General features: G+C 36.2%; 1 protein-coding gene and 1 long non-coding RNA gene across 3 annotated transcripts in view; one reads left to right on the top strand and one right to left on the bottom strand.

Moving 5' to 3' along the window:
* The window catches only part of LOC148655667 (uncharacterized), a 340,056-nt gene that overhangs the window by 216,729 nt on the left and 101,214 nt on the right, over positions 1-22,113 (bottom strand). The window lies entirely within an intron of this gene.
* rgs20 (regulator of G protein signaling 20) overlaps positions 20,815-22,113 on the top strand; it is a 29,677-nt gene continuing 28,378 nt past the window's right edge. Inside the window, exon 1 of one of the 2 annotated variants that reach the window (XM_088642447.1) lies at positions 20,815-21,076. In XM_088642447.1, coding sequence (XP_088498573.1) covers positions 20,972-21,076 — 105 coding nt within the window. In that variant the 5' untranslated portion in view covers positions 20,815-20,971. The remainder of the gene's footprint in view (positions 21,077-22,113) is intronic. The other variant, XM_088642446.1, reaches the window with a different exon arrangement.

Below are 22,113 nucleotides of genomic sequence, written 5' to 3'. Positions count from 1 at the left end.
ATTTTGAAGAATAATTTAGAATGTGCATTGTAAGTAATGTAACAGTAGTAGAGAAGGATTAGCAGAAATAAATCCTGAAGGTAATGTTACCTGCAGGAAACAAAAGCATAAAATATAAATATGAAATTGGAAACACTAAGTTAGAAGAGGCTTAGGTGCCAGACATGTCATTTACATATGCTACACAATGTGGGAAGGCAATTAAAAAGGTAAACAAGATTTTAGGATTTATCGTTAAAAGCCTAGTGTTTAAATCAAGGCATCTTATGTTAAGATTGTACAATGTAGCAGTAAGGTCCTCATTTGAATACTGTTTACAATTTTGTTCACCATATTATAAAAGAAATCTAGATGCTCTAGAATCAGGCCAAGAAAAGCAAACAAACACATTCCAGGGCTAATGGGAATTCCACTACTAGCAGACTGATGGAACTTAACCATTTTAGTCTTGAACAAAGACATTACAAGTGGATCTCCTCAAGGGCATAGACCAAGCTCACCCAGCAGATTTCTTCAGAATAAACAGTGAAATACAAAATAGAGGACACAAGTGAAAATTAGGTGGAAGTGAATTTTAAAATACAGACAAGAGAACCTAATGATATCTGGTGAATGGAACAAACTATGTACAGTAGTCATATTGTTGAAGGTGATACCCTGGCCTCTTTCACTATTGACTATCAAATGAGCTAGATGGGTGCAATGGCAACCTCTCTTTTATCGCTTTTCTTAAATTCTTATGTACTCAAACATGCATTCAGTAGGCAAATATTAGAATGTAGAATTTTCATTTACAAGTTTAGAAAATTAGTGTTTTAAGGTTCATTATTAGTTCAGCTGTATCTTATATATTGATTTCATTCAGAAATTGTATAGCAGACGTTATAAGCTAAAAAGATAAAAAGATAAAAACTTTATATAAAGAACGCTAGGAACGTCTGCCTTTATGAAAAGATGCAAAATAACCTGCACAAAAATAATTTCAGTTACTGTATATTGTTGCATTCATTATCACATCACTGCTTTATCTTATTAATTTAGCACTTTGTTATCCCTAGCAGTATAGAAAGTGTATTACAGTATATTGACTAGTCCATTTCTAACGTTTCTAGTCAACGTTTCTTCAGTTAAAATGATCTTTTGTTAAAAAGTAAAATAATTAATGGTGTAGAAAATTACTGATAATAATGCATACTATTATTCCTTAGTGGTCATGCTTCATGTCGTTCATAATTTAAACAGATAAAATTACCCTATATTATCCTTAAGGCAGAAATACTTCATCACACTGGAGTGTTCAGACATTTAATGTGACAGTATTCAATGGCGCTCAGAAATTGATTTATCACACTCATACATAAAATATTTCCTAGATTTTTTTTGATAATTGAATAAGCACAGGTAATTACAGTTTGACAGAAATTGAAATACTGAGGTGCACCAATAGGTATATACAACAAAGTATTTGAAATTATCACTGGAATTTGGTTAGGAGTTCCTTTGAGAACATTCCCTAGCAATTCAATGGTAAAACTATGGTTCCTGTTTGTGTTCTTGCCTGGGAGACCACTGCTAAAACATGAATCAACTGTAACTGAACCAGTTCCTGGTTCAGATATGCAGAAACATCTTTGTTTCTATCCATGAATCATTGTGTATGGAGATGCCAGGTCAACAGTAGCGAAGAGATCAATTCAGTTCAAGCATGACTGTTTTTTCTTGAAAATGTTCAGACACCTGGCTCACATCATCACTATAGAGTAATTGCCCACATCAAGATGAGTTGACTGCACAGGCTTGTGTTTTCTATAAAAGTGTTCCAATGCCTGTTAATATCTGAATACTTCTAAGGTCTCTGTAAGTGCCTTGAAGCCATAATATTCAAAGTTCTTTTCATTATAATCCTAAGAGACCTGCTTAAGCACTCACGTGATATCATCATATGCAAAATCAGTGAGTTAGTTACACAACTTATTTGGAAACTCGTATAACCAGAACACAGTAAAACAAATGCCGCAGCCCTGCTGCAAAGACTTGATATAGTGTCGCCCCCACGAATCCCACTGTCTAGTGCCCAGCCTTCCTGAGTCCAGATTCAATTAGCCTAGTAGGTTCACAAGCTGACTGACAGGCACAGTTCTACAGAGCTGCTCTGATATCTAAAGTTTTCCACTGTGTGTTGTGCTCTTGTGTATGTAAACCTCTACAGGCTTAACTGTAGGTAATATCAGCTGCAGCAATAGCTTGTTCTTTTCTTGCCCCAAAAGCATTCTACTTTGAGAGGCTAAAAGGTCTGTGTGTTCTTCATGTGCACAATAAAAACGCAATTTCACCACTCAGGACCATTCTCCATGAGCTGTTCCTCAGCCTCCCCAGGCTATAATTTTGTTGAGTGCCTTACCCAGGAAATGTAATAAACACGAAATCTTCCTTCTTCCTTTTATACTATAGGTAGATTGATGGTCATATGTATACAATTTTCCTGTTGGAAAGAATATGTTTGGAATTGTCTGAAAATGGTATTAAATTCATATTCTAACTTCTGTTCTTGACCAACTGCTCATTTTGTTTTTTAGACCCGTGGACAAAAATCTGTTTTCTTGATCTAAAAACTTTTCAAATGCTCGAAAAAAATAAATGATCTTACCTTCCCAAATTACTCTCTGACATGTTTTATTGATACTGTATGTGTTCATAATAAAACAAGTCATCACAATGATGAATTAGAGGCAGTAAAATATTGGGATTAATCATTCAGTAAGTTATTAAAGCATTGGGAGAGGTATCATAATAGTATTCCCATCAAACATTAAATTTTAATACAGTATAATGTTAATAGGATAAATCTTTCTTACAATGCCTGATTTCCTTGCATGGCTTTAGCTGTTTCTGTTCTGTCTGTTTCAGTCTAACTTACTGTATATGCCTTTGTTTTTGTTACTGTATAATGGAGTAGTGATTAGGGTGCAAGACCTAAAAGTGTACATTTTGGGGATCAAACCACACTGGGGGTGATGGTGTTATACCTTTGTGTAGGTTATTGTTCCCAAAGTGCATTAGTAAAATGGGCACCTGTATAAAATTGGATAACAATGCCAGCTAAACAAATTAATATATGCATGTCCTACAGTTAAATCTGTGGGCCTGTAGAACTTTGATATTTATTATCAAAAGGTAAGAATACATTTTACAACATTTTAAATGGATGTTGCTTCAAATTATTTGTAGAAATTAAATTAATTAAAGCTCTTTTGTTATTACTTTGTTATTTTTTGAGAAACCCACTATGCATTACACATGCTGTGTCATTCTAAAATAACAAATACAAATAACTGTCCTGAGACTGACTTTTATCTACTGCTATATATTATAATTGCATTAATTAAATTATGTATTTTTTAAAAATAAATACTTAATTTTAGTATTTCAAATAGAAACCATAATCAGTTTTGACTACAGGCTGGAGACAGGTGACAATAGTATGCAAGTATGATAAACACTATGATGTTCAATCTGGTGGTCATAAATCTTTTGAGAGAACATAAAAGCAAATAAAAACTTAAGAAGCATTGTTTCCTCAGGATACTCTGGACCTATTGGAGCCCTGTCCAAAAAGAACAAAGAAAAAAAGATGAAACAAAATGCATTCACTACTTGTTTGAAAGATTAAAGATGACAGGAAAATTCTAACCTTTAACACTGTAATAGGTATGGGTGTAATGAGTGGTGCTGATCACAAGTTACCATTCCTCCTTCTCCTCCTTTTAACTGTATCTGTATTCATCAATCCCCATATTTTTCTTGTTTGATGATCCTGTATATAAGGACTTGGTGGCACAGTGGTGTAGTGGTTTATGCTTCCATGTCAAATCTCACACATCCTGGGTTTGTTTCTGAACTAGCTTACCTTCTATATACAGTTTGTGGTTATCCTTGTGTTCAAGGGGGTTTCTCTAAATGCTCTGTTCTTTTTTTCCCACCTTCCAAAGACATAGTGGCTAGCTTAATTAGTCTCTAAATCAATTTCTTACTGAAAGAAATTGGCTGAGTTGACTTTTAAAGTGCCTTTGAGGATTTTGAATACTTATATCAAGTCAATCGTCTCTACTGAAAACAACGGAAAAAAAGATTCAGTTCCTTCAGCTTGTACGACATTTCCTTAAGCCTAGGAATGTATCGTGTTGCTCTTCTCTTGACTGATTCAAGGTTAGCAATATATTTTCAATAATGTGGTGAACAGAAATTCAAACTGTATTCTAAATTAGGCCTTACTAACATTTATATCATTTCAGCATCACACCTGTTTAATTTCTGTGCATTTAACCATGTATCCAGCCTTTTTAATTGCTTCCCCACATTCTGTAGAGGATGTTAAAGATGTGTCAATGTAAGTGTTTTTTCCATGAGTAGCCTCTTCTATCTCAGCTTTTTCCATGTTGAACACAACCTGCATGCAAACTACTGCACTTGTCTGTATTAAATGTCATCTGCCAGGTGTTTGTCCAGTGTTGAATGTGATCAAAATCTTATGGGATTTGCTTATTCTTCAGTATTTGTAAATCCTCCTAAATTTACCATTATCTTTAAATTTAACTAGTATCAAACTTAACTATACCAGAATGTTGATCATTGATATAAATTAAGAAGAGCAATGGTCCTAGTATAGATCCCTGCAGTACTCCACTTATTACATCCCGCCAGTTTGAGTATTCCCTTATCTCTACTCTCTGTTTTATATTTAATAACTAATTTTCAATCTAAACACTTATGTCTCCCTGAATGCCTACCACCTATAATTTGAGAATTAATCTTGTATGATTAACTTTATGAAACTCCTTCTGTAAAACTAAATCCACCACATCAAATGCTCTGTGTCTGTCTGTTCATTACTCTTGTTGCTTGTTCAAAGACCTCTAACACGTTTGTTAGATCAAAATCTACTCTGTTTCTATGGATACAATTACTTGGTTCAGTTTTCTCACCCTTATATGTTACCTTCCATGGTAACTGATTGATTTATTGCTAAAACGAACAGGACTCCAACTGGAGTGTTGCTCCAACATACCAACAGTACAAGGGCATTGATCTCTTTATAAGTGGGAAGTATTTTTTCCTGTGTTTTTCTTTCTTGCTTTTGAGAAGCCTTCACATTCAACATGTTAAATGTCCTCATTTCCGACAGTATACCCAAGCAACTCTCTTACACCTATGAGGCGATTACTGCTTCTAAAACAAAGTCACTAAAGTACATTTTGCTTAGTCATCAATGATAAATTCATCAACATGACATGAATATATGTTCCAACCAAAATGCATATTCTGTACTTTAATTAGAAAGAAATATACATGCATAGAGTTACCAGTCAATTTTGCTGCACAGTGTACAAACATTACTCACACTGGCGGGAAGCATTTTGAACTGGTTGCAATTCGTTTTATCTCAGGAGCTTTAATGTAACAATATATATCAGTCCAAAAGCAATTAAAAGAGAAGTTTTTAATGAATGTATTGAAAAGAATTATTGGTGACAGCTAAAGTGCATACCAATTTAATTCTGATGGGAACTATCAAATGGATAACTGAAGCATAACCTGCTGTGCTTCAGATAGCAGCTGAACACACATTCATTTTCTCCCTTACTGCAGCACTGTGAACATACCGCAGTGAATGTAAAGGAAAATAGCAAGTTTCCATCAAAACATGTTAACAAATCTTGGATCATTTTTATATTTTTTAAAATATTTTTTAAATTGACACAGCAAAACTGCAGGGAAAAGACATGCATATATATAAAACACATGCTGGTACAAAAAAATGGAAAGAAGCAGGCTGATTAAACAAGAATAGAGGATGAGAAAAGGCATCAGACCATGCTACCACAGTTTTTGCACTAGTAAGACATTATCTAGTCATACTTCCATAAGCAATTTCTGCAAATGAATGCGGCCAATCGTAATTTAAGGGTATTTCTTTTTCCCCACAGACTCGTGAAATATTTTTTTTACTTCTGTAGTTAAACCTGGGAACAAAATATGTCATGTCTGAAGACTGATTGTAATTTTTGAACGGACATTGAGAAGTAGCTGCTGAGGCCTCAGTGGAACCATGCCATAGTGGAGATGAGGCACACAGCAAGAACATTTTCTGATGAATTGTGGCTACTGTAGGACGCAAGGGGCTCGTCTGTGTTCCAATGATACTAGTTCCAATGGGGCTTCCATCTAGGGCTTGCACATTGGAAGGTAGGGGGCATGGTTCTAAAGTTACGCCTAAATGATTTTCCAGAGCAATGTTGATAAAATTCCTTGCCGCCCCAGAATCTACAAAGGCATTCACATAATCAAGATATGAGTTCCAAGATAGTGAGGCTGGCAAAGTAAATCATGATGGTGAGCAATGAGAAAAGGTTACCCCAAACAGCAAGAACTCCTCAAATCTTACTGAGCTGAAGTGTTCCACTGTAACTACCATCCCCTGCAACTGTTACAATTGAGGTGCCCTTTCTTTCTACAGTAAATGCTGAGTAAATGCTGGGTGGAGCGGTGGCTCTAAGGCCAAGGATCTGCCCCTGTGGCTGGAAGGTTGCTGGTTCAAATCCCATGGCTGGCAGAGGAATCCTACTCTGTTGGGCCCCTGAGCAAGGCCCTTTACCCCAACTAATCCAGGGGTGCTGTACAATGGCTGACCCTGCGCTCTGATCCCAAGCTTCTCTTCCTGTCTGTGTGTCTCATGGAGAGCAAGCTGGGGTATGTGAAAAGATGAATTCCTAATCCAAGAAATTGTACATGGCTAATAAAGTGATCTTATCTCTCTTATCTTAAATGCAGAGCCCCAGGTTTAGGCAACAAGTCTTCTCAGCTGGAGTGAGTCTGGCCCTTCCAATCCGCATGAGCTCGATTTCCAGCACGAGAGGAGATGTCGTGTCAGCAGGGGGCGACTTCAGTTGGTCGAGATGATATTGGAGACGGAGAAGCCTTGGCTAGCCGCAGTTCGCGAACATCCCTCAGCCCAGGCGGCGACGATATCACCGTGCCCAAACTAGCTCCACTACACCCTCCCCTGCTGACTTCGCCTCGGCGAAGGACACTCCCATCCAAGTCATGGCACCAATGTGACCGTCGTGGTTCTGCGTGGGCTAATGCCTTCGCCACCCTGGCCTGCCGGTTCATCCCACAACACCTGGGCACGAACCTGGGTCTCCGATGTAACGCAACAGGGAACCAGCTGCATGAGCTAAAGGAGACCTCCCTCAGCCCAGGCAACTGAGTCTCTTACATACATACTGTCCCCGCCTATATAATTTGCTATACCTGTTATTGTCCAGTGAGGAAAGAACAGCTAATAAGCAAATTAAGGATAATTTTAATATGCATGTAAAGCAGAAATACCACCATCATGTTCACAACAGACAGGACCAAACCTGTGCATGAACAGATTGGCAAATCCCCTTGATTTGAAGGAGGAAAGATATGCAGAGTGCATGTGAAGAAGGTCCTGAATTTAATACAACAAATGAGAACAAAGCAAACAGGTGCCGTGTTACCACTCTGTTTTCCCACAATGAAAGGTGTGTGATCGCTATTTTTTATTTTATTTCTTGCTAGGCATGCAAGTGTAGTGACCTGATTTTTTATTTATAATTCTAGCCACCCTTTGTGGCACAATTTTTTCATAGCCCCGCCACCATTTCATAACAATAGTTAACATCAGCAGACCTTTGGTGTTGATGAGATGGGAGATGAGTCTTCTAAAGTGAAGTGATTTGAACATTTGTATAGCGTAAAAAATCTAAATATTTGATGCTGTTGAATGAATTCCATGTACTATGGTAGTCATCATTTAAAGAGTTTTATAACAAAGCGGTGAAGTACTACTCATACTATGAGCTACACATATGCAAAAGCTGTAAGCAACAAGCAGAAGAGAAAGAATAAGGGATAGTCTGCAATGTAGTATGAACTCATAACACATAATCAGAAGCAAAAACATTATAAACTAAACATGCAATCTAAGAATCAGTATTGAAAACAAGTAAATATTTTTGAAAATGTTTCATCTTGAATACCAAACTGAATGTACATGGTAGAACGTGCTTTTAATATTTTCAGTATAATTTAATATAGTATAAAGATATATAGCATATTTTAATATACTATAGAATATTCAGTATAATATTTTTAGTATTTTCAGTATTTTTATTTCTCACTTGGGTTGTTTATCTGAAGCTTGAAATCATATCACCGGTAGATATCCTATCTATATACACAGTCTATTCACTTGATTTGGAGATTGCAATGAAAACAATAGAAACACATGGCCTAAACCTCTTAAAGATAAAATAAATTAATAAAAACCTGTACATTAAACAAAACAACACACTCTCACACGGTAAACTGATGTTTTATTACACAATTGTAATAGAATTTACACAAATGCAATACATGGCAAAAGTATTTCATTAAATGTCAGAAAACATTTACAAATAATGACCTTCATTCTTTTGTTATTACATAATGCTCACTTCTCTGTCGTGTGAAATTAAAGTGTGCATGAGCTCTGAGGATGTATGGCTATGATTTCAGGTGGATAGTGCAATTGGCTTCCTTTCCTAACTCTAAATCTAGACTAATCTTGACTTAATCTTGCCCTTGAAAATAGTCATCATCTACTTTAAAGCAAGACAGTCAGGTTTTTTTTTTCTCAGTAGTTTGGCATTTACAATCTAGAGAAATGCTTAACATGAACTGAGTTAAGATCACCAAACAGATTTTAATTTACATCTTACATTATGTTCAGATAAAAAAGAATTGCAGAAATTAAGATGGTGCAAATGTGGCCACTGGGTATTTAGCTCCCTGTTAAGAAAACCGGCCAAGGTGTTTAGCAAAAATATATTTTAACGGTATTCAAACTAAGTACTCTATGATGTTGTTGATTTAGCTGTATTTCTATACTGATGTTAAATCATATATTTTTGTTTGAAATTTTGAAAACGATCTGTATGCTAAACAGATCTATAACTCATGTGCTGAAGTAATTAAAAAGAGACATAAAAAGCTGTTACAGAAATGTATCTTGTAGAACAGTAGAACAGGATTATATTGCCACCTTGTGGAATCTTAAAAATAAGCTTTTGAATGCTGGATAATTCTCAGCTGGAGAATCTCTAAAAGTCCAGATTTAAAAGCTTGTAAGATATATAGAGATAGTAGATATTGTGTTCAGAATTAAACCCATTTACCTTTTTTGTGTTTGTTTGAGCCAATGTAATACAACTAAAAGTTGCTAAAAATCTTATATGGCTAGTGCTGCATTAATGTAGACAGAATTAAGAAAGTAAAAATGAATGCATGCTAAGATTTGTTTTAAACAAAACATTTAACCTATGTTTTTAAGGCATCAGTCCCTCCATACAATTTTATTTTATTAAGATATTCCTTCAATAATTTCTTGATATTATATTGATAGCAATACTAACAGCAGAACAAGGCTCTTTGGATGTTTCTTTCCAAAAAAACACCTACCTTGTATCTGAAACCAATTAATTAAATAGAGGGCCATATTATTTTTGCATACTAAAACTAGTACAGTTAAGATATAATCCATACCAGTGTTGAAGTTCATACCAAAATAACATAAAACCAGCAAATGTGATGCTGGCTCAATAATACAGACAACCTAAGGCTTACTGTTTTCAGCATTTTTTGCTGTTTTTCTTTGAACAGTTAAATTATTAGGTTTTTGATTTTTAGCTTTAAAAGAATATGCTCACTCAGAGTACCATTAAACGTACAAATGAATTGCATTTCCTTTCATCAATGCCTCCACCATTATTTTTGTTCATTTCTTTGAAGTTTTACCCACTACCCATATACTCGCTTGCAAATAAAAAAATAATTTACTTCAAAATCAATCTTGGCAACGTTATTAGCCAAGAGAAAAAGCCACCTATTTGGCAAGAACTCAAAAACATGCTTTAAAATATGAGCAGCCGGCATTTATTATTACACAAAACCTTATTTTCTATATGGAAGAAACATGGAATGAGTAAATAAGGTAGTGCCATATACTGTACAGCATCTGCATATTCTGGAGCCTAATCCTCACCTTGGTTATTTTTCGACACTTGACCATGTTTAAATAATTTCTATCATCATTATATTTCTTTCCTTTCGTGTCAAGCCTGACAAATAACCAGTGTACGTCAGAAAATCAATCAAAACCTTGACTGTCTAACAAGTAAAATGGAAATACTCCTAGAAGATGTCACATACTGATGTCATGGATGAGACCTTGCCATGCTTTGATAGAAGAAACACAGGTAAGGGCCTACTTTAAAACGAGGCAATCCAGAGGGATTTCAATCTTGTGTTATTATTTCATATTACTGTGCTCTTTTATTTGTTTACAAATTAGAAAGGAGGAATTGATTCTGATTATGTAAACAGTGCACAAGAAATGATAAGATTAAAGAACAAAACCAAAGTGAAATAAAACATCCAACACAAATTTTAACAGGTGAAGTCTGCCAGTGATATTGGCTTTTCATTAGGTGTTCATTATAGAGGAAATTGAGGAGCTCAGGCCACTTGAACAAAAAACTGATACTGCCAGGCCTTGGGTTTAATCTCTGTCTGGTCCTATAACAAACGGGACTGGGCATCCCAGCGATAAAAAAGTAGCTCAATTTCTTTATCACTTGGACTGTGTGCTTGTGGAACGTCTCATGCATATTCATGAGTGAACATTAGCTTAAATTCTTGAAATTCATGACAGAGCAATAGAGAATGTTGATTACACCTACATTTAAATAAATCATGTAGCCATGTAAAAGAATTGATTTATGACAGCATGGTCAAAGTAGAGTTATGGTTTGTGATGGAGCTGCAGGCAACAAACTGAAAAAGAAAAATGAATGAATTGAGTGGCATACATTATGGATGTGTTTCCCTTGAAGAGAAGTACACGTGTATCTTTTGATCTGTGTTACCCTTATTTTAATCTTTATGAGATAATTCATACAGGGGTGTTACTGAATTCCACTGTGGGCTCCAACAATCGTTCTAGTTGACCTAAGTTAAACTTTAATTCAAACGGTGAAGTGGGTTCTGCAGTTTAGTGGTGGATTAAATGGATCCTCTCCTACAGGTAAAATGCTTTGGGATCCTTCGGCTTGAAAACAAAAGTAGGAATGAAAATCAGAGAACATGCTGAAGGACAAAAGAATGTTTTGAGTATAGAGTGTTAAAAGTATTTTTCCTTGAACAGTTACATCATGATTATGATTATTTCTCAAAATGTTGCACATGTATTGTAACATTGGATTTTGTGTTTGTTAATGAGATAGCATTCATAAGGTCCCTAAAGTTTAAGTGTATAGCTTGGCTATGCGTAATAGAGATGGACCTGCATCAGACCATTAATGTTTCCATTTCAGTAGATTGAGTGAATAAAAAAAAAACATTTCCTATCAACACTGTAATATCTGCCTCTGTTGAGGCTGTTCATAAGGTCCAACAGTGCAGACTACACAGGTAAGTTTTACAGATGTAGAGGAACAAAGTGACAGATTGTGCAGTCTGCTTGTTTGTTGATAACTTGTTCTTCTACGGTGCAACAATCAAGAGAGTCAGGAACAGAAGCAATGCTGAGGAGAGACATAAATCTGAGGTGGAAGGGATCCAATAATGGGGGACAACTCACAGAAAATCACAAGAGGGACCCCAGCCCCCTAAATATCTTTTTAATGTCAAGTGAAATCTTGCTCCCTCCATGTTTCTGTCAAGCAGAGCTTAGCTGCTACACACAGAGGAAGCTAGCACGACTAATATTCAGGACAAGGCATTAAAAATCAGCTAAAATGGAAGATCAAAAGACTGTTTTGAGTACTGAGTGTTAAAGAGTATTTTTGCTTAAGTACTCACATAATGATTATTACCCTGATTCATCTGGATTTTTCGTTCAGGCAGCGTGTTGCACATATACGACTGGATTTTGTGATTCTTAATGGGTTAGCCTTTATAAAGTTCCTGAGGTGTAAGTGTATAGAGTGTAAGAGTAAGAGTTTGGCCATACATAAAAGACATGGACTTCTATCAGACCATAAATGTTTCCAAAATGTTTCCATTTTTCTGTGGTAAATCATTGTCCTTTTTTAAAGATACAACCCATCACTTCAGCAGAAACTGCATGTGTATAAATTGCATAAATCCATCCATCCATTTTCTAAAGCCACTTCATCCCATTCGTTGTCACGGGGGAACCAGAGCTTATGTCATGAAGCAACCGATGCAAGGCGGGGTACAGTTTGGACGAGCCGCCAGTCCATTGCAGTGCAGTGCATACACTCTCACTCCAGTGTCAATTTTCCCAGAAGTCAATTAATCTACCGAAGACATACTGTACATGGGGAAAAATACAAACTCCATTCAGATAATACCCCAGGCCCAAAATTGCATCTAGGGCCGTACAGCTGAGAGCTGATCATGCCAACCTCTTATATACTGTGCATTATATACTATACTTACATTTAAGTCAGAAGGGTATCTGAATTTTAAATGCATCATCTGAGTATAAATGTATTTGCTCCCATGAAAAGGACATTTTGACAACAGTCTTTGTTTTTTTTTGTTGTTTTTTTTTCTAAAAGAAATGTGAAAGAACTGAATACTGCAAGCACATCCAAAGCAGAAACACTCTGAGGAATGTGCAACATAACCATAAAATAGATTTATTACTGGAGTTGTTTCATGTGCATCTTTAGATGCTGTAATTGGAAGCACAAGAGATCAAAAGCCAATCTAACCAATGAGTCAAGATAAATGATCATAGTTTCTAAATCCATTTTAGGTGTACTGTAAGCTCATAGATAGAGAGCTATGACCTGAAACTAAATCGGTCTAGAAGCTTAAATATACACAGTTTTGATCCAAAGTCATCCTTAAGATTGATTGATAGTTGGAATCTCTTCTAAGATGAGAAAATGTGGTGATAGAAAATATGATGATCCCACATGAATTTTAAATACTTAATGAATTTCAAAATGTTATATTAAATTGTCTATTCGTAAGGTCTTCAGATAATTTCTTCACATTTGGTCCAACACTAGGCTGTGTACTAGGCTGTACAGAGACTTCCTTATCATGATTATTACAACCTGCATGTCCACCTTATCATAAAGAATTGTTGCAAAATATTAAGTCACAACTTATATTCATATTATTCTTTTTTAGTGAAAATAATAAACCTACAGTTAAGTACATGTGTAACGCATGATCTGTCATTAATGTTTTGTTATAATAACAAAATGACATCAGTGGTCATTAAAATATAGAGGGGCAACTTTCAATCCATCTTATTATTATCATAGAGACACTTACTCCTCATAAGGAAACATAGGGTGCAAGACAGGACTTCACCTGTGAAATACCAGTCCATCTCAGGGCCCACTCACAAATACAAGCACACAAAGACAGCATGTCTATGTGTGAGTCTGTAGTGTGATTGTTCTTTAAGGAAGCATTAACATTTCATCAACAGCACAAGAATTCTACACAGGTCTGATTGGCACTTCAGACCCTACATTTTAATTTCATTTGCATTAGAGAAAGGAGTGAGCTTAAATGAAAGAAACTGGGTACAGTGGAAATGGGTACAAGGTATGGGCCTATTTTTGGTTTGGTTCGATCAACACATCTCAAGTAAAAGTAAAACACACACTGAAACTCCACCAGGGTCTCAATTTCCATGATCACAGTGAAAGCCTCATCTGGCTTTGCAATGTAGTTACTGTATGGTGAGAATCACATCTATAGCAGGTCATGTACCACTCAGATCATCTTCATTGAAAATCTTATAAAACATTAGACTTGACATAATACACAGCAGTGTACTGTATGACAACTGCAGATGCAGTACAGTTTCTGAGGGCAATATTACAGCAATACCAGTCTTGATGTGTGCAATGAGAATTGTTTGACTATCTGCTTACTGGGCCTTATTACGGACCTAATGAAATCACTGTTTATTTTTTAAGTAATGGTTGTATTGAGCAATTGTTTTGCAAAACACAATATTATATAATATAATTTGCTGTATGAGTATCCTGCATGAACTACACTAACAGTAGCTCTCATGAATAAGTAAGGATACTATTTCAAGATCCTTCACAGTTTCTAGAGCATTATGTAATTACAGTGGAGAGCAAATACTTCCCGTTAAAACTCCAAAGGCCAATGTCTGATATTTGCATTATGTGTAAATAAATTCTAAATGCGTACCTGTACGTACTGCATACAGGAAAAATGTATGTGTCAACAAGGCAAATGTCTTTTCCACTACCAAGATATCTTGGTTATTGGATGCTGTCTTTCCATATTATGGTTGAATGCAGAAAGAATTTGGTCCCGCAAATGGTCCCATATGATATCAGCAACAGCTTCACTGTTGGCATTTTGGTCAAATTACATAACACGCACATTCACATGTTGGACAAAACATCTTCTTTCTTTAGGGTTCATGATAGCTCCAGAGAGCTGTAGCAGCTTCAGCTACGTGCCTCTCAGGGACCAGCATCAGGTGATGTCGACGTAGGTGGCCTAACCGAAGACCCCAAGGGGGTAACAGCAGGTGTTGAGTTGAGCCCAGTTCAGGGAACAAATAATGTCCAGCATGACTGAGTCAGTGGCTTTCAGATTATGGGTGCAAAATGCTGTCACAAATAGACTAACTGAATACCTTAACTAAATGAACTCGAAATCTGTTATCTCAAAACATCTCTCCAATTAGCCATCCATTTTCTAACCACTTCTTCCGATTCAGGGTTGTAGGGGAGCTGAAGCCTCTCCTGATGCAAGGCAGGGTACACCTTAGATGAGATGCCAGTCCATCGTCGGGCAGACACCCAGACTCAAACACAGACACACATACTCACACCTGGCCAATTTTCCCAGAAGCCAATAAATCTACTAGTATGTTTTTGAACAGTGGGAGGAAACTAGAGCACCTGGAGAAACTTCATGCAAACATGGGGAGAACATAAAACCTGCACTCAGATAGGACTCCAAGTCCTGAATTGAACACAAGGCCCCAGCAAGGCAACAACCTTCTCCAGCACTTGTTCTCCTCCGCAACTGACCAAAATCAGTATGCTTGAGCCGAGTTACTGCTCAAAAACATCATATGTGATTGTGTCCGACATTTGTACTGCCATCACCAGCTCACCTTTCTATGACAATATCATCAAATACAGTACATTATGAGATGGCTACAGAACCATTTGAAATGTCAAAATTGCTTTAACAAAATAATAGCACGAGTTGTGCCTCACTAGAAGTGAGACAGGCATTGGACATTGGTTGCGGTGATCAGAGATAAACCTAGAGTGAATAGTATGGCTCTAAAATTACCTACACCAGCCAAGCAGTTCCTATCTTAACCATCAGGTGGTATCAAAACCAACACTTAGGGCTATACAAGCGTCAGTATGCTGGTGGTGGGTCATGAAGGACAAGCTGGTCTATCAGCTGTCATGAAGCATCATGTGAATAATGGTAGGCATCTATCTAAAGCTCATAACTGTTTTCCAGCCCTGCAAAGAAGTGGATCTTCATCCATGTCTTCATCAGAATTGAAATGATGCTCTGCAGGGGTTTAATTTTATAAGAATCCAACTATGATGGTCATGAAACTGGTAAAAATCAGCAATTGACCGAGCTGTTTAATCTATAAGTGAAATAATTATTCATAACCCCCAACTTGAACGTGAGTTCTAACCATATACCCGAGCGTCTGAGTTCTTTATTCCCTGGCACAGCTTTGTTGAGAGGAGGAATAATCCAGGCACATTTGGTTAAAACAAATATTTATTAAAATAAACTACACAAGACACAAAACACAACACACAAAGTTACATTATATACAGTATTTACAGACAAGGCGTTTCAGAGGCCTAACATTCTGGTCACCCAGAAAACCCCAAACTGCTACTCAGCACTAAACTCTTAATATGCCTACAGAGGCATCACAAGAGATGAGCCGCCTTTTAACTAAATACAAATCCTAATCAGGAAAGACGTTTCTAACTGAGGTACCAGGAAACCCAAGTTCTCTAAAAACACTAAAAAGCACGCTCTTCTTCTCTAGGTATACTAAGGTAACTTTACTGTTGTTTCTGCTCAAAGGACCCCCCCAGGCCTCAGCAAACATCCTCTCTCCTTTGAAGTTAGAAGTGTTTACTCTTCCCAGTATTACAAACTTTATCTAAAATCTAACAGTCACCCAAAGCTGTATGTTTTGTAACATACCTCAAGTAACACACCTTTTTTTGTTGGTGAGATGTGCTGACCAATACTACCACTCAGGACAGCCTTGCTGTCCTTGTAGCAGTCCTACTTGTGCTCATGCCCAGGTTTAACAAATCCTTCAATAACCTGTGCCAGATGCTTCAATATTAAAGATGGGTGGACTCCACCTGCACTGTAAAATATGTAACTTAAAGCATGAAGATATTCCCATTTGGAGATTCAAGAAAGCCAGCAGGTTTTACTAGTGTCATTGACCATCATTGTCAAACACAGGTTCCAACTATTCTTGCCATAACTTCTTGTTTCAGTGCACTGCTATCTCTTGCATTGCAGGGGCACTACAGAGCCATTTGATATTTTGTGTTACTCTGCAGTACTCTGCAGCTTCTGAGGAGTCATTCACAGTACATAGTGTCTGACTCCCTAAAGCTAGCCATGTGAAGGTGAAGTTTCGTTCCAGCACTGAGAGACAAGGCATTTCATCCAGACTGAAAAATTCAGTTAGGTCTATAGTCCTGATATAGCATTTTTCCCATTGTTTTTATTTTTTCATGTGTTACGTACTGTACGTGGACACCTTGCCAGATTAACTGAATAATGTTGGTCTGCTATTATTGTACCAATTTATCATAAATGTATTTCTGTTGGAGGACTGTCATTACTTCTAACGATATTGTAGTGTTTTGAATAAGGACAGGAATGACCATGAAAGACATGTATCATGGTCTTGTAATAAGTGGATCCCTTTTTATTACTTAATTTAAATGGATTGGTTCCCTTACCAAGAGGAACAGTGGTACAGTGGTTAGCATTGCAGCCTCACAGATTTAAGGCACTGGGTTCAATTCCAGACCTGTGGTGCCATCTTTGTGGAGTTTTTATGTTTTCCCCATATGCGCATGGGTTTCTCTGGGTGCTTTGGTTTCCTCCAAAGACATGCTGGTAGGTTGAATGGCTTCTGGGAAGGTTAGCCCCGCTGTGTGTTTGTGTCTGTGTGTTCCCTGCAGTAGACTGGTGTCCTGTCCAGGGTGTAGCCTGCCTTGCGTCTTGTTACTTGCCAGGATAGGCTTTGGCTCCCTCGCAACCCTGTACTGGATAAAGTGGTTAGAGAATGGGTGGATGCTTCCCTAGCCTTACACCTCTAAGCAAAAACCTCAGTTAGGAATGTCTGCTCTTTTCCCATGTAATATCTTTACACCAACAGACAGAGAGGAATTATTCTTGAAACTCAAATTATTACAGAAAGAGAACAATCAGCGGGGTCTGTTTTGCCACCTAGACAGATATGACACATGTAAAAAGAAGGAAAACAAAAAAAAGACTGTAAACAATAAAAACCAGCCCCAATACACAAATTTTCCCCTGAAACTGAGGTTGTCTAATAAATCATCTTTGTGTCCATTAACCTTCTTTAGGACCTCTAGCTTAGACATCTCCATCCCTATTAAGCAAATGTATACACACAATGCTACAATATATCTACTCTTTGCTTTAGGTCCTTTGTGGTTACTGCTTTTCTCTGTGCAGACTGCATAAACATAATCGCACCTAACAGTAACACAGTATTTTCAAAAATGTTTGCAGTGCCGGTCTATGTACAGTATCCTTGCGACACATCACAATGACTGAACGTTTATGGAACAGGACTCGCAGTTCAAACCTTTTACAACTTTATTGATATGCAACTTTATTAACATTCAAGAATTACAATGTAAAGAAAGTTGTGGGAAAATTATTGCTTGGAACCAAACTTGTATTCTAACCAAACACTGTGCCTAATGCTGAGACAAAAGAACATTTTATTGATTTTTCATAGACTTGTCTTCTTATATTCAAAAGTTCCATAAAAGTTATGAATTTTATGGAAATTACATTGCCTGGGATATTTTTGGTTTGTCTTATTGCAGGATTGGTATTCATATTGTTTGTGGGGTGTTCTTTTGTTTCATTTTTTAATCTATAAAACTCTGCAAACACAAAAAAGAACATCCCACAAACATTACAAATCCAGTTACAATATTATATCTGTTATGGTTATCACCAGAAAGCTGAATGAATATGCTTTCTGAATGGCAAAGAGGTGAGTGATATTTTTTTCCTCCTTTGGCAATTTAAACACGCACAAAAATATTAACTATAGATTACACACAACAGAAACAGACAAATATGGATGGTATGCACTACTCAGCTTAGAAAATGGACATTGTCTTTTGATACAGATTTTTAGAAATGTAATAATTCTTTTCACTTCTGAAAAACGTTTTACAGAAACCTGACTCTGTATGTGGAAGTTTACGTTCAACTTTATTGATAATTAAGTGCTTGTGAAGTGATCATATATGAACAATAACTTTGAAGTCATTTAAAATGCTTTATAGGTCGTTTTTTTAAACGTTAAATAAAGGTGCTTAGAGATAAACTTATTTTTGTGCAGAACCTTGGTGTTAATATTTATTGTTTTCCTGTTATCAAATGTTTATTCTTTTATGAAAACAAGAACAGGTACCTTTTATTTCAGTGGGTATTACAAAAAAAATCTGTTTCTGTGATGATAAATATCTCGGTTTCTCATAAAACATATCGTAGTTTTTAAATAGATTTTCTAACAAAATGCATTTTTATTTTCTGAAAACAAAATAAATAATTAATGAAATCCTATACTTTACTTTAACACGATTGACGAAGGACCTGTTACATTGGATCTCGTTACCTTCTAAATAAAACACAGGAAATACTTAACGTCTGTTAAGCAGAACACGTGAACTGCTGAATCACAAAACGTGTCTTATTAAATCTTGTAGTCGTAATAAAGAATCGTTTTATATGTAATCTATAGCAGAAATCGCATACAGTATTTCAGAACGTGAATACATCTTTATCGTCTATATGTTATTGTTTCTAAGCAACACTTACACAAATGATTAAAAGCTACATTGCAAGAACATCTCTCCACTCACAATACAGAATACAGTATGACGAACTAGTAGGATGCCAAATTTTCTGCTCAGTGCACGTACTGTACTATAAAGGAAAGTAAAAGGTGCCATCGGTGTGTGTGATGGTGGTTACTGAAATAAAATAAGACAGTGTGCAGCACGATATTCTGAAGAGGTGGCCACAATGATTTTACACAAGGATAATAAAAGCGGTCAATCTAGCTGGGATAAGAGGTGCCACACTCACTGTATAGAATAAATGTAAAAAGAATAATTGAATTCCAGGACATGACATTCCATGGAGTGGGAATAATTACTAGGCTAAATTTTAGTACGTAACGTAATAAATTATTGTTTTCATTTTAAATAATTAAATAATCTATGTTTAAATGCATTGTGATTAATGGAGCACTATGCGTAATAAATATACAGTCTATTTAGGCATATAGGCCAGATATATCACAATTCTGCTAAAGCATATATGTATCTTCGTAACTACTCACGTATTCGGGAGTAATTTACGATCCTGTAATCTCTAAATGTCTTGTAGATCTATAGTTCATGGGAATAAAGCGGTGTTGTTCCATGTTTAAAATACACGTTAGTGATGTCAAATTATTCTTTTATAGACTCTTATTTCGTATGACTGTCACTGGCAAAGCATTAATTATTATTAAAGTCAGATGTTTAAACCAAAATGATGAAGAGATTGTCAGATTGCACGCTGATATAAATGTAAGTACAAATGTCAAACTGCTAATCCTAAAAGGACACGATAAATGTAACATGTAAATTTACTTGTATCTGCCACAAAACGAACGTAGTGTAACTGTCGTGTTAATATAATCAGCAGCAGCAATAACAGCAACAGCAGCATCGCCGTCACTGTCAGCATCATCAAGGAGTAAATGCAGGTACTTGTAAGTGTTGAGGTTATTTTTGAAGCTTTTAGCTGTGTAACTAGGGAACCCTGATTCCAACTCTGGCAAAATTAGAGGAAGTGACGCCAATGTTATTTATGTATTAGGCCAATTTTTGATCTGCGGAAATGTATAGTTCTTTCCAAATATCAATGTCAACGTTAAGTCTGTTAACGAAACGGCATTTTCATCATCCTTTTGATAATACTCATAGCTGCTAATGTCCACTGTTTAGTCTGTATGAATAAAACTCAGTTGGCGATCAGTAGTGAAATACAAAAATAAAATTCGCATTGGAGATAACACATTATACTTGCAAACTCTGTCATACATCCTAATTATATATATATATCCTAATAATATATACAGAATTAATGTTGTTCATTTACCTTCACTGCACATCACTAATTCATCTTTGCCTACTTTAACGGTAGAGACCTTACAAATGAGTGATAAAATGAAGGACGTTAAGCAATAAAGAACCATGCTATATCTCAGATAAAGAAATCATACATTTCCCTAAGTGCATACGTCCTAAAGAAGGTTTATAATCGGCCGCTACAGTGTTCACGGTTCACTACTCAATATTCAGTCCGCTGTGAAAACATACTGAAATCAGCTCCTCCTTTTTAAAGGTACAATTCCTCTGTTCGATTGGCGTTTTGTTCATTGCAATCTTTTTTTTTTCACATGAGAACGTCTTTTGGGCAGTGCTATGGCTCTTCAACAGTACTCGACTACTGCATTTTGGACATCTAAGTAGAAGGAGCAAGATATACTTGTTCTTAAAAAAAAAAGTCAAGCAGACGCATGCGCATGGATGATAAGCAGCCGGTCCTCTATGAAGAGCCCGGTGCAAACGGATGTAATCAAGGCAAAGAATTACCTCCGTCTCCTGGCATACATGGTGAAACTGTAAGTACTGGTGGCCAAGCATGTATCTCTTGTAAGATATAATAGCTTGAGTAGAATCGTGTGAGTTATCACTATTATAACAGCATGAGATGTGATGATTTATAGCAGGCTTTAAATAGGAAAGGATTTATCTCCCTTTTCAGTGGTTGGTCGTCCAGGACGATGTAGCTAGTACAGTAGCTCTCATGGTTGCACTTTCTAATGATCTGATAGGTGATTCTGCTATGTGCTCTATAGCTTAGTTTCCTCATAATAAGAAGGCGTTATGGTGATTACACAACATCTATCTGCCTTCGAATCTTTTTAATTAGTTATCATTATTTTATTGTTATATATATATTATTTTACATTTTTCCTTCAGTTTCTTTCACACAGGCATTTAATATTCGACAGTCTTTATTAAGGTTGTGTGTATGAGCATGTATGCGCGCATATGTGTGGATACTGTACATTATTATATACATAAAAGTCTTTTTTGCTGGCAACTATATTTTATAAGTATCGTTTTGAAAGGGAACAAATGGGTCTTCTTTTGATTATTTCATCGTATTCTGTATTGTTCATTTGTTAATACACAGGCTATCATTATCTATGGTTTCTTGGTCAGGATGTGTTCCATTGGTACTGCGGTTTTGATTCACGAGCAACGCCTTTGCTTCGTTATTCCTTAATTATACAAACTGTAGCGCTGTGCTGTGCATTTCTAGCATTTAAAATATGATGGGCTTTGCATGGAAAGATCTTTGATTTACCTTGTTATTGTGAAAAAAAGACTTGGCATGCGTTATCGTTAAAATGTCAAACTATTGAATTTGAAGTTGTCTGACTTAAGGAAAATGACATTTATTGCTTTATTGGACTATTATTTCTGAACGATAGGAAATGGTGTTTGTGATCATTTATATTTTTAGGGTATTGTTTACGCAAATGTGTAAAAGTCAGCAAGAGTATTCCGAAATAATGATGTTTAAAATTTTGAGGATGTAACTCCTGAAACACTTAAAAAAAACCAAATGTATAAAATGGATGGCTAATTG

The sequence above is a fragment of the Lepisosteus platostomus genome, chromosome 8 (genome assembly GCF_059453375.1).
Source record: "Lepisosteus platostomus isolate fLepPlt1 chromosome 8, fLepPlt1.hap1, whole genome shotgun sequence".
Taxonomy (NCBI): Eukaryota; Metazoa; Chordata; class Actinopteri; order Semionotiformes; family Lepisosteidae; genus Lepisosteus; species Lepisosteus platostomus.
This window is presented reverse-complemented; position numbering and strand designations above follow the sequence as displayed.